This window comes from Pyxicephalus adspersus, chromosome 4, assembly GCF_032062135.1.
Source record: "Pyxicephalus adspersus chromosome 4, UCB_Pads_2.0, whole genome shotgun sequence".
Lineage (NCBI taxonomy): Eukaryota > Metazoa > Chordata > Amphibia > Anura > Pyxicephalidae > Pyxicephalus > Pyxicephalus adspersus.
The window spans coordinates 33,216,954-33,230,675 of NC_092861.1; the positions used below are offsets into that span (position 1 = coordinate 33,216,954).

At 36.7% G+C, this 13,722-nt stretch overlaps 1 protein-coding gene across 1 annotated transcript in view; it reads right to left on the minus strand.

Annotated features, from left to right (window-relative positions):
• NGEF (neuronal guanine nucleotide exchange factor) overlaps positions 1 to 13,722 on the minus strand; it is a 102,098-nt gene that overhangs the window by 24,915 nt on the left and 63,461 nt on the right. The window contains exons 4-6 of the mRNA XM_072407781.1: positions 6,680 to 6,822; positions 4,968 to 5,242; positions 1,815 to 1,975 (exon numbers count right to left, since the gene is read on the minus strand). Coding sequence (XP_072263882.1) covers positions 1,815 to 1,975; positions 4,968 to 5,242; positions 6,680 to 6,822 — 579 coding nt within the window. The remainder of the gene's footprint in view (positions 1 to 1,814; positions 1,976 to 4,967; positions 5,243 to 6,679; positions 6,823 to 13,722) is intronic.

Genomic DNA, 13,722 nt, shown 5'->3' on the forward strand with positions numbered 1-13,722 from the left:
CGGAGAAATTCAGCAGTCATGGACCACCTGGCTTGCTGTTGGGGAGGCCATCTTCCATGGGGACTTGTGTTTGTGTAGAGTCCAAGGAGAGGGCTGTGGAGGATCCAAAGAGGGTAGTTGAACCGCCCAATCCGGGATAGAGATGTCAGAAAGACCCAAGGCATGTTGGAAGAAGGATAAAACCTCCAGGTGTCTAAAGTTCCTGCTTTTCCATTGTTAAAGGCAATTAGCTGGAATTGAAAACCCCAGTGGTACTTGATATTGCGTGATCGGAGCACTTCGGAGAGATCTTGCAGTAGATGGACTCGGCCACCATTAAACAGTATGGAGCTTGAGAGCGAGCGACTCTCATATTTTCCTCTTTATGGCGGTATGAGTGAATCGTGCAAATGATGTCACGTAGGCGAGTAGGATCTTGGCATTTAGGACCCAAGGCCCTGTGGATCCGATCGATTTTCATACAGTGATCAGAAGGCTTTTGCAATAAATCATTGAAACTACCAGTTGCACCTGGCAGCAGCTCCTCTGTACTAATACTCTCAGGGATATCTCTTGGTTTAATGTTGCTTGCTTCTGTTTCTGTTTTCTAAGTCCTCATGCTTTCAGAGTTCAACCATCTCTAATCTATATGTGCCCTCCATCCGTTGGAATAAGAAGTCATAATCGGCTTTTGTGGGGAGTACTTTTAGGAGGGATTCAACATCCTCCAGCCACGTATTACTGGCGGTGAGGTTAGGTGCAGGAAGGTTAATTGCATGTAGTTCCTGTTCTAGGGGATCTCTGGGGCTGCTTGGGGCTGGGGAGTAAGGGTTAGGGCTCACCTGTGGCTGTGTGGGGTCTTGGGTTGCCGGCGTGTCAGCAGCCAGCGCCATCTTGCCACCACATTAGCTGCAGGTTGCAGGCGTGGAGGAGCTGGTCGGGTGAAAAAAAGTACTGATTTTCCCAGGTCGAGGCCCACCTGGCATCTCGTTGGAGACCTGATGTCCGTGCTTCCCTATAGGGAGTGGTTGCTTGTGAGAGTCAGATGCTGGAGCCGTGAGCAAGACAGAAAAAGCTGGTAGCCCTCGTTCCGTGCATCCTACTCCGCCGTGCGCTAAGCCACCCCCCTCCTATTTGGCAAGTTATTTTAAATCAGTGAGGAGTTTTCACAACAACCACCAGTGCTCCCCACTATTTTATTTACCAGGCATAGTGGCTAGCATTCTGCTCTTGCTTTTCATTGCAAAACTAAGGTCCCAGATTCCAATATTGGCCAAAACACACTCTTGCCTACCACATCCCAAAAATCAATAGGTAGGATTATTGACTACCCCTAACCCATCTACCCCTCCAAAAGTTTGTCTTTAAGTTAGGGACAGCAAACAATGCCTATGGTAGGGACATTAGATAGTGAGTTCCTCTGAGGGTGCACTTAGAGAGTTAGTAATTTGTGCTCTTAGAGACGAGTTAGTGAATTAATTTCTTGGTAGAGGAGGAGTGTCTGGCTATAGGCTTGGCCCTGGTTCTCACAGACAGCTGTTTCTTCTGCCACAACAAGTGCTTACCAAACCCTAGGGGCAAGAACCCATCCTAAATAAATGAGAGCACACCACAACTCTGTTGAGACCACTTTCTGTGACCCAGGCTTAGAAGGTAATTCAGAGTAGAGAAATCACTTATAACAGTCTCTATAGCCACAACAAGTGCCCAGGGCAAAACCCTTGGATACAGAAGGTAAGTAAAAGAAGTGGTAGCAGTGTAACCTCTTAAAAGAGATTTTCCTTGCAAGCAATCAACTATTGCAGACCCAATAGGAAAGCTTAGCCAGTACTTACCTTTCACTAGTGGACAGGACCTCCAGTACATTGGAGAAGATGAAGTGTATTTCTGACGGATGCAGAGTGGCTTTGAGCCTCTCACTCTCCATGAAATGGGACACAAGAAGGCGCAGACTCTTGTAATAAGATGCTTCAGAAGTCACCAGTTCAAACATTGCCTAAAACACAATAGTTGTCTAAGTTAATTATATGATTTGTTACAAAATGATTAAATTCAACTGTGTCTGAAACAAAAATTTGTGTTGCAATTACATTGCATTGCAGTTGATTTACAAAAGGAAATTAAGCTGTTCACTTACTAAAGGAAATATCAAAAGCAAATTGAAAATTTACAATTACTTTGCAAATATTAGAAGTAGGCTCAACCATGACATAAAGAGCAAATGAATTGAATTACACCAAAATACATTACTCTAAGGTCTATTTCCTTCTGTGTGGCTGAATTTAAATTTGCATCTTAAGAAGCATTGACTAAGTCTCCCCATTTCAATGTACTTCAATTACATCAACTGCATTGCGTTTCACATGATCACCAAGAATACCAGCTCCATGCTGGTAAAATAGTACTGTCCACAAAAAGGTGTTCTGGTTGTATGATGTTCCATGAGAAAGAACAGGTTGTTTCTCAACAAAGAGGATCAGATTCATGCCTGTGCACTATTCATATATGGCTACCATCCACACATATTACAGGCAAAGTTTTGACAAATCTGTTGTGAATATAGTCCTTGCAGAAATATGCACAATCTGGTCCCACGATGTGCCTTGTATGGCCAAAAAAAGTATTGCTGAAAGAATCAGGAGGCAGCCATTCCTGACCTCTCTTGAAAATACCTGGCTGTTATACTTATCCAGTTATTCTGTGTGGCAGAGTTGTATCCAAAGCCAGGTGGGCACAGGGCACCAACATTTCTGAAAGGACATTAACACTGGGAGAACATGTAATCACAGGGTTAGGGGGTAAATAACAAAATACCAATGCCATAATTTGCAGTAATAGCACATGTTGGAATTCAGGTTCTAAATTTGACATTTATCCTGGGATACATTAGAAAAAGTGCTACAAGAGCAGCAACCTGTCCAATCTGAACAGGTTTTCCAGCACTGAATGGGGGGGGGGGCAATACAAGAAACAGGCAGAATTTAGATCACCACAGGATTTCTTTGCTTGCTGAATAGGCAGGTATAGACTTTTAGGGTTGTCTTAACAAAACGCTGTGTATTATTACTTGAAATACATTAGATCATCATTTTGTAAGAAGCTTCCAAACATACCTCTTGGAGTTTGATTTCTTGTGGCTGAAGTACAGTCAGAACTCTGCTATTCTTGATTTCTGGCAGATCCTGCCATAGGTTAAAGCCAGAACATGTGTTTTGTAAGCGACTTAGGGTTGAATTAGACCGGTGATTTCCTATAGCTGAGGGTGACCCTTCTTCTGGTGATTTAGGGCTATCTGGAGTTTTGGCAGGCTGTGGATACTTGTCCTGAAGTCTTCGAGCTTCAATCTCATGTTGTGTGGATTTATCTCTGTATTCCTGGTACAGGAACTCTCCAGAAGAAAACAAAAATAATTAGTACATTAGGTAACTATTTTTTTCTTTTTTTTTACTAAACGATAAAAACTTGATATAAAAGGTACCTAAATATAAATTGTGGGTAATGAATACTTTAAATATAGCATATTCATGACTATTAATATGTATATATATATATATATATATATATATATATATATTCACATACATTTACACATACCAAATTATCTTGGTGGCATTTAAATCGGTAATGAAAAGTGCTTTAAAAAATGTGACTCTCATTCACTGTGTCGTGAATGCCTAAAGCACTATTTAAACAAGCTGCTAATGTAGAGAGACGCTCCTCTGCCACTATTTTTCTATGATTATTTTGAGTTCATTACCTAAGCAGTAAGACAGGTAATGTCACACAATGTTCCTTAGAAACACAGATTCCATTCTGCAATCCCAAATCTAAATTCTAGTGCATGAAGTAATGTAGGAAATATAGGTACAAAGGGTCCAATTAATCCCCGAGATTGATTTATACTGAACTGGTATTATCTTTTTAATTCAACTGTGTCTGAAACAAAAATTTGTGTTGCAATTACATTGCATTGCAGTTGATTTACAAAAGGAAATTAAGCTGTTCACTTACTAAAGGAAATATCAAAAGCAAATTGAAAATTTACAATTACTTTGCAAATATTAGAAGTAGGCTCAACCATGACATAAAGAGCAAATGAATTGAATTACACCAAAATACATTACTCTAAGGTCTATTTCCTTCTGTGTGGCTGAATTTAAATTTGCATCTTAAGAAGCATTGACTAAGTCTCCCCATTTCAATGTACTTCAATTACATCAACTGCATTGCGTTTCACATGATCACCAAGAATACCAGCTCCATGCTGGTAAAATAGTACTGTCCACAAAAAGGTGTTCTGGTTGTATGATGTTCCATGAGAAAGAACAGGTTGTTTCTCAACAAAGAGGATCAGATTCATGCCTGTGCACTATTCATATATGGCTACCATCCACACATATTACAGGCAAAGTTTTGACAAATCTGTTGTGAATATAGTCCTTGCAGAAATATGCACAATCTGGTACCACGATGTGCCTTGTATGGCCAAAAAAAGTATTGCTGAAAGAATCAGGAGGCAGCCATTCCTGACCTCTCTTGAAAATACCTGGCTGTTATACTTATCCAGTTATTCTGTGTGGCAGAGTTGTATCCAAAGCCAGGTGGGCACAGGGCACCAACATTTCTGAAAGGACATTAACACTGGGAGAACATGTAATCACAGGGTTAGGGGGTAAATAACAAAATACCAATGCCATAATTTGCAGTAATAGCACATGTTGGAATTCAGGTTCTAAATTTGACATTTATCCTGGGATACATTAGAAAAAGTGCTACAAGAGCAGCAACCTGTCCAATCTGAACAGGTTTTCCAGCACTGAATGGGGGGGGGGGCAATACAAGAAACAGGCAGAATTTAGATCACCACAGTGATTTCTTTGCTTGCTGAATAGGCAGGTATAGACTTTTAGGGTTGTCTTAACAAAACGCTGTGTATTATTACTTGAAATACATTAGATCATCATTTTGTAAGAAGCTTCCAAACATACCTCTTGGAGTTTGATTTCTTGTGGCTGAAGTACAGTCAGAACTCTGCTATTCTTGATTTCTGGCAGATCCTGCCATAGGTTAAAGCCAGAACATGTGTTTTGTAAGCGACTTAGAGTTGAATTAGACCGGTGATTTCCTATAGCTGAGGGTGACCCTTCTTCTGGTGATTTAGGGCTATCTGGAGTTTTGGCAGGCTGTGGATACTTGTCCTGAAGTCTTCGAGCTTCAATCTCATGTTGTGTGGATTTATCTCTGTATTCCTGGTACAGGAACTCTCCAGAAGAAAACAAAAATAATTAGTACATTAGGTAACTATTTTTTTCTTTTTTTTTACTAAACGATAAAAACTTGATATAAAAGGTACCTAAATATAAATTGTGGGTAATGAATACTTTAAATATAGCATATTCATGACTATTAATATGTATATATATATATATATATATATATATATATATATTCACATACATTTACACATACCAAATTATCTTGGTGGCATTTAAATCGGTAATGAAAAGTGCTTTAAAAAATGTGACTCTCATTCACTGTGTCGTGAATGCCTAAAGCACTATTTAAACAAGCTGCTAATGTAGAGAGACGCTCCTCTGCCACTATTTTTCTATGATTATTTTGAGTTCATTACCTAAGCAGTAAGACAGGTAATGTCACACAATGTTCCTTAGAAACACAGATTCCATTCTGCAATCCCAAATCTAAATTCTAGTGCATGAAGTAATGTAGGAAATATAGGTACAAAGGGTCCAATTAATCCCCGAGATTGATTTATACTGAACTGGTATTATCTTTTTGGTTGTTGTTTTCTAGAGTTGCATGGAACTTTCCTAAGCCTAATTTTTTTCTGTATAAAAATTGAACATTTCTTTAGCATTGTTTGAAAAACAACTGTATTTTGCTGAACTGTGAAATTTTCCTCCCAAATGCACATCAAATACAGTTTAGCGAAATCTAATTGATTTTAACTGAGCACAAATGAATCTTAGGATGCAACATGTCTTATTAATCTACGTTTAACTTAGTCTTGTCTTGTACAATGCTGCATGTTTCATTCAAAGACAGCTGCATCCATTTAAATAGAAAATGCAGTGTTTAATTATAATGTCTATTGACATGAACACTGAAAGGTATCAATGTTGGAGCATTTTAAACTTGAAAACTAAATCAGGCAATGCTTAAATGTCCTTTCCTAACTCACTCAATATCTGCTATCGGTAATGGTTCGTACTTTTTAACAAGCATACTTATTACTCTGCTTACCATTTACTAAGACACACATGAAGTTCACTGGTCATTGTCCCCGGCGAGTTTCTTGCTGAGCTGAAACAGCCACTGAAATATCTAGTAATTCCCTACCCTGAACACAACCTACCATTTTTTTCTGCAAACAGTCATCAACTTAGCATAGAATCTCAAACAAGATTTACGAAAAAAATAGGACTCAGTTCCAAGACCTTTACCTAGCCTATAGGTACTGCAGATATATACCTAAGGATCCTGAGGCATAATCAGAGCTGGATTTTTGTATAAACTGTGGCCTAGGGCATCAGGGTTGCCATGGCAGAAGGGCCTCAGGTTTCCTAACTTTGCTTAAAAAGTACATTTGCTGCCAAGTATACCTATTAAAATAATAACTGCACTTGCTTGTGTACAGAGAACACATAAATGTAAAATATGTAAACAATAAAATCCTTACCTACGTCTCCAATCAAAGTTTTCCACGAATCCGCTTGCGATGGGTAGATAGTTGGCAGTGCTTCTGGGGTAGAGGTGGCACAATCAGTAGGAGAGGGGCTGTCTGCTTCTGGATTATTAGATTCTTCAGAGTGAAGAGATTCCCTGTAATGAATAATATCACAGTAAGACATTTAGGAAGACTTACAATTAACTTGAGCTACATAGACACATCAGGCCTTAACATTTTGTTTATCTTTTTAACAACGTTTTCTAATTAATTTTCTCACCCAACCTTTCTCTTTGGGCACTTTCTATTATTCCTACAGATAATGATATCAAGCTCTGTACCTGGATTCTTCTTATTTTCTAATAGGTAAGAGTAGGACTTATGCATTGAAAAGACTCTACAGCAACAACTATTGTAGGATGATGACCATTACTCTGCAACCCTGTGTGTAACAGCTTTTTGTGCAATTATATTTTACATGGTAACTCTGACCTATTTTTTTTTGTTTAGGTTAGTGTAAAAAAGGGTTTAACCTGTCAACTTTTTATTGTTCAGGGTTCCCATTTTGGAGATTTTTTCTCACTTTATAATTGAAGGGTGTCAGGCAGCACTGAAGCTAATGGAAAATCTCTCCAGCAGGGACACTGACAGTGATAAGAACATTTAGTTTTTCAACATATACTTTTTATTTGAGTTGAACCATTTTAGGAACAGAAAATTTACCAGGTATAATGAAAAAGTAAGATCTGGGAACACAGTAAAAACACTGTTTTTTGGGAGGCAACTACTGAGTGGATGTTGAGATCTCACCTCAGACTGCCAATACAATATTATCCCTAGGAAACAACCTATAAGCATCTAGGATACAAAAAAAACACCCCGTTTTGGGCAGGATATCAGATCTTTTTTATTAGGTTCTGGTGAGGATAGGATTACTGCAGTGGAGACTGTGACTCTGATTTATGGATTGTATTTAGATAAAGAGAATTTGTTTCAGCTTACACTATTGTAGACTTTACTACTGTTTCATAAACCTTTTGTGGGACTTATCTTGTTTCAGGTAAGGGAGTGTGGACAAATGGTATTTTTTTTCCTATGGCTAGTTCACCCCAGCATTGACAGAGGAATCCCAAAGCAAAAAAAAAATCACATGGCCCTATGTTCTATGGCTTCAGTATGAACCACTTCATTTATTAGTGTTCACTGAAAACAAAAAAAAGACTTACAGTATTCCGGCACACTGTAGCAAATGATTCACAACGTGCTGTCACTCACAGAAATAAAGAGGACATAAAGGGGACCTTGCATGACACTTCCTTGCCAACCTGCCCTCTACATACTCAGTAATCAGAACAGTCCTAAGTAATGTTTTCTTTTTTACTGCAAAAATTGGCATTTTGGGGACTGTCAAAGACGCAGACTTTGCATTTGTGAAAAACAAAATGATAGCAGTGAGGAAAGAGGGAAAAAGTTACAAACTGTAATAACTTTTTCCTGAAATTACTATATGATTGACTAATCTAATTAATCAAATCATTAAATCTACAATGATTGGCATTTGAGCTTCAAACAGTTTGAGCTGCAGACAGTTTCAACCACCGACCACTCTTAATAAGCAAGAGATGGCATGTAAGGCATGTAACAATACCAAATGTCCCTGACTCAATGTGATTTTGATAACAGGCTCAACTGTGTTCACATGATCTGGAGCCACACACACTTTTAGCTGAGACAGCTAATAGCAGCACATCTGAAACCAGAGACACACACTGCACACTGCAAAACATTTTATCCTGATAAGGTGATCCTGACATTGTGCCAGGAATAAATTAAGCTACCAGGATCATAGGGGTTGAGCTATCTTTTATCTGCAATCTGTGAATTTTTTGAATACAGGTCCTGAAAGAATATACTGGCTGTGGCTTAAGCTGGCCATTTTAAAATATAGCATAAATGTTAAAAAAAAGGCCTGGTTATTGCTACCATCAATAAAGTAAGATTATTACTGCAACCCACACTTTGCAGGTAGCAACAAAAATCTCTTACAGACATACAGCCTTATTTACCTCTGTAGCTGCAACCCTTGTTGAGAAATTCATCCTCAATGTTCACATCACAAGCACTGAAGTTAAGTGGAACAGCTCAGATCATGCCTAACAACTTTGGAGTTTCTGCTCAGAATGTTGAGAGTTGCCAGCAGCTACAGAGGACAGTGATTTTAAATCACACTTTATTCCTTTGCTATAATTATGTAAATACTTAATTGCCCATAGTTTGGCAACATAGTAACATCAAAGTGTCATAATAAGGGTTTTGTGTAAATATATAGCTAATTGTGTTATTTATAATTTTGTTCTTTTTCCCTTTATTTTACAATTGTGTGACAGTGTTACAGAGGCTACCTGTGAAGAAACCAAGTCTGATGACCAAAGTCTATGTTGTTCCTATTTTTTGCAGACAAGAAAAGCAGGGACAGAGACGTCAACTATGACTGAATTCATATAATTCTTATTTCTTATGCCGTGTCTGTGAGAATGTCAGTATCCTGTTTTCCTTTGTGGGTGCTGAGCATAACACACAGGCAAAGGTTTGTTAGTTACATAGAAAGTGAGACATAGCAGGTATCAATAGCCATGATCATTCAAAGACCCAACTATTACTCATACAAAGTATTTATAGTTCAGCCGCTGGATTGATGTACTATTATTATTTGGTTCAGTGAAGATGAACACAAAACAAAGAAGGCAGTCTTGTATTAAATAGCGTAGCTGTAGAAGAGCTTGATAAAATTGGAACAGATCTGTAAGAAAAACCACATTTAAAGCTGTTAGCTGTTTCTAATTTCTTTCAAACAAACCTACATCCCCATTTCTGCATACAGATCTACAAATCCTATAGAAGGACAGCAGGATTTGGTTTGTTTGCTATAGGTTATAGTACAATATATATATATATATATATATATATATATATATTTATATATATATATATGTCATTCACTGGTCCTGTTGCTGCCTTAACAATGAATTCCTAATACCTATGGACATGTTGTTGTTAACATCTGAAGTTCAGTCTCCTCCCTGAGAAACTAGCGACAAATGCAGAGAGTATTAACATAGCTAGGGCCTGGTGTACTAAACAAAGCTAAAAACAGAAGGGATAAACCAAAAGGTAGAAAATAGATGACATTGCAACAATCTAGGTCTAAACAACAGTCTAGGAGATCTTTAATAAAACAGGCCCAATGTGTGCACAATGTGTGCATATGGAGTTTATGGGTTCTTTTTGATAGGCAGCACACTTGACGTAGCATGATTTCTATACGGTTTGTGCGTTTACAAATGGTAACAATGGTTAGAACCAAAATAGTAAGGAAAAATCAAAAGTTTAATTTTAATGCTATGGCTCAGCTAGTGGACATTTGGCCACTGTACATTTCATAACAAACCTCCTGTCAATATAATGTGGTATGTAAGCACACTACAGCCTGTGCACAAGTGAATACACATTGCCAGCTTATTTGACCAATACAGTTATATGTGGATATCTTTATTAAATTGGGCCTACAACATTTTCCATGCAGAAACATATTAGAAATTGTATATGAAAAGTATTCTAATGACAACATTGCTTTTTGATCATAGTCAATAATCAGTTTCCAAAACTAAAATAAAAATCATTGGTGTTCATTGGTTGGTATAGGTAGCATAAAAAGTTATTAATTTGAGGAGTCTATCCTCAGGAGGCCGCCTGTAAATGAATATAAAAAACACAAGTGAAATATATATTAGATATATATTATATATTAGATATCTGTTGTTGCCAGGATAGATTCGGACAGAAAATACAATTTGTGTAGACAACAAAGTTTTCAAGCTGTTCTTTTTTCTCTTGTGCTTCTTTTTAGACTGGATCTAAATATCTGTGCAAGGTTGTCATTTCTAACTTTTTTTTACTGGCACAAAATTTAATGTGGCCTATTAAACGTCTACTATCAAGAGACATATCAAGACACATATTGTGAAGGATACTATATGATATAATGTATAAAGAATATTAAGACAAGTGTACATTTAAAATACCTAATGTACCACTAACTCTGGGTCTTTTCAAATCTAAGCTTATGTATGTTTTTCAAATGGTTTCAATTAAAGATTCTTTAAAAAAGGAGAAATGGACCAACAAATTTTTTGAGGTTTACATTACCTAACATTATGAAACAGAAGAACATTGTGGTATACATTGACAATTCTTTCAAAACACCCATCTGTTACTCTTGATTCTGGCTTTGATTTTAAGGACTAGCAATATTACAATTCACTTGTTATCTTTAGAAAAATGCTGACTGTTTTGTTTTTCTTGCTGTTTTTATATTGAATGTACTACCTTTTCTACCTGTTCTCTTGTACTATAATTTATGTTCATTTGTTTTTTGTACTATTTATTTTGGCATCATCCTCAAATAAAAAGAATAATGATTTAAAAAAAAAAAAAAAAATCATTCCTGTGCCTTTAATTTTCATGGTGACAGGGTATCTCTAAGAATGCTAGTCATAAACAATATCATGAAAAATTGTATTGCTGTAATTTCCAGAGGCGCTATCCAAAAACAAGAAAAGTCAAACAAAATCCTATAATCAATTAATAAGTGTTTATATGTACGGAGTGAGAATAAACAGGAGTCACAGTTTCACAGTTTCAGATATTTATTTTTTCTGGAAGAAAAGGTTTCAGCAATTTTTATTCTGTTCTCTTTTTTTAAAGATGGTAATTTAGTGTATTTTATAAGTTTATTTTCCTTCTGCTTTTTTACCATACAGTTTTTTCTCTTATCACTGTTGAATAAAATCTTCACAGCTCACAGGTTCCTGTGTAAAAGGTGCTACAAACTGTCATGGAAATAAGAGACACTGGTGACAGAAACCTGTAAGTAATCTAAGAACACTTTACTAGCAAGAATATTTGCAAAGACGTAAAAGGTGATCTATACAGAATCTGAGAAATTCACACCTCTGTGACCATAAAAACTGTGGTGAAACATTACATGTATTAACAAATTTATACCGTAGGTGTTCTGAAGACACCAGAAGAAATACAGCAATAGCAATGACATGACACCAAGAATCCATATTTTACCAACGCATGCATGCGCAGTGAGATGGGCAAATTTTTTGTTCATCCTATGTCACCTGATCTCGCACCTAGGTGGAGTGACGTAGGATAAAGAACCTGGAAAAGGAGGCGAAGATGGCAGTGCCAGGAGTACCAGGAGTATCCAGGATGGATGCCGGGAGGACACGGAACCAGATGCAGGACTCCCCCGGATGGATCAGAATGCTCTGTGGGATTGAAGGAAAGTGTATTTTGCAGTTTTTAGTTCAGTTCCTCTTTAAGGAGCCATTGTGGATATTGTATGAGTTTTGTTGGAGCGTTTATGTGCTTTATCACTTCGACAAAAAGTTCTTACATTATATGTGATGCTTACCATGAAAATAGTTTTTCACTGAATTATTTCTTATGTGTATATATATGCTACTTAACTAATTCCTAAAGAATTAACAATTTAAAAAGTGACGCAACAGCCAAAAAGGTAACCTACTTTTAACTGCATGTGAGAATGCTAGACCTATTTTTGGAAGAAAAACATATGCAGTGCTACAACTGTTACAGAGGATTAATATTGTAAGCACAAATGTACTGAAAAAAGAAGAGGATTATTTTAATGAGAACATAGTATATTCCCTGCAGTTTACAGAACCAGTAAGTCTCCAATTTTCACAAACTAGAAAAGGTGAGGTAGATTTTAGCAGAAGTTGAAGAATATTTATGTCATAACTTTTTTTAATGTGCAAATTACTAAAGCCTCTGTGAGCCTGTCATAATTTTTGCTTTACCATCTGCCCATTCAACACTTCTCTTAATTTCCAGTCGCAAATACACAACATAGAACATACGTCTAATGGTTTAATCATGGTATGTTGATGGAATTTCAAGCAGGTTTTACATTCCCATGGATGCATGTTTGTGAGAATGTCAACTTGCTTGAAGCAAGTCAAATGCAGGTCAGAAGGAGATCAAGTGCAAGTCAAATGTACCTGTCAATTAAATTACAGTGATCTTAGAAGATAGAGATATATGCCTTCAACAAAAAGCTAAAAGTCATTCAGTCACCTTAAGTTCACCTAGGGGTATGCTATGACTGAATGTTGGATGTTCTGAACAAAGTTCTTACGAATCCCACACATTCATATTGGCCCCCTGTAATGCCAGTAATTTGTATTTAGCAACAGAGTGACTTTTACTCCTTCTTTTGTTAGGCATGGTTTCCAAAAGAAGGACATATTTTGAGACCTTTTTAATCACAGATCACACATTTAGCTTTTTTTTCACTCCTAAATTCACTCCTACACCTTCCCATCATCCATTTGGGTACTAAAACTCAATCTTAGGATAAACCCTAAGAAAAAGGCAATTTTTGAAAAGTTCTTCTTTCTTCTTCTTTTTTTATCTTCCTTTTTTTATTCATGGTTATGTTTTTTTATCTTTTAATTTTAATTGATTTTTATTGAGATATGTATACCAGGGTACAAGAGTGTTTATGTCTAATACAAATGTTGAATTGTAATAGTTTTATGGCTACTGTGACTAATGTTAAGCTCCAGTCCTTAGGTTTTACTTTTTGTCTTCCTTTTGTACTTTGTATTTTATTTTCGACTTTGTTATTATGTATGTTATTTTGTTCTGTAAAACTGAATAAAGATATATTTTACAAGAAAAAGGCAATTTACCATACTCTGAGTTTTTTTTTGAAGAATTAGATAAAACTCCATTAGTACTGCATTCAAATGGAACTGTCTTCAATTTATCTACATACTTTAAAAATACAATATGAAGATGTATAGGATAGTAACATCAAAGAATGGATTACTTCTTTTTGTTTTAATATTAGGCTCATAACAATATGATTCTAACTCTAGACAAAATGGTTTATACCAGTCGTTCTCAACCATTTTACCCAAGTGGAACAGCCTTGAAATACTTTTTTGGGTTTTAGG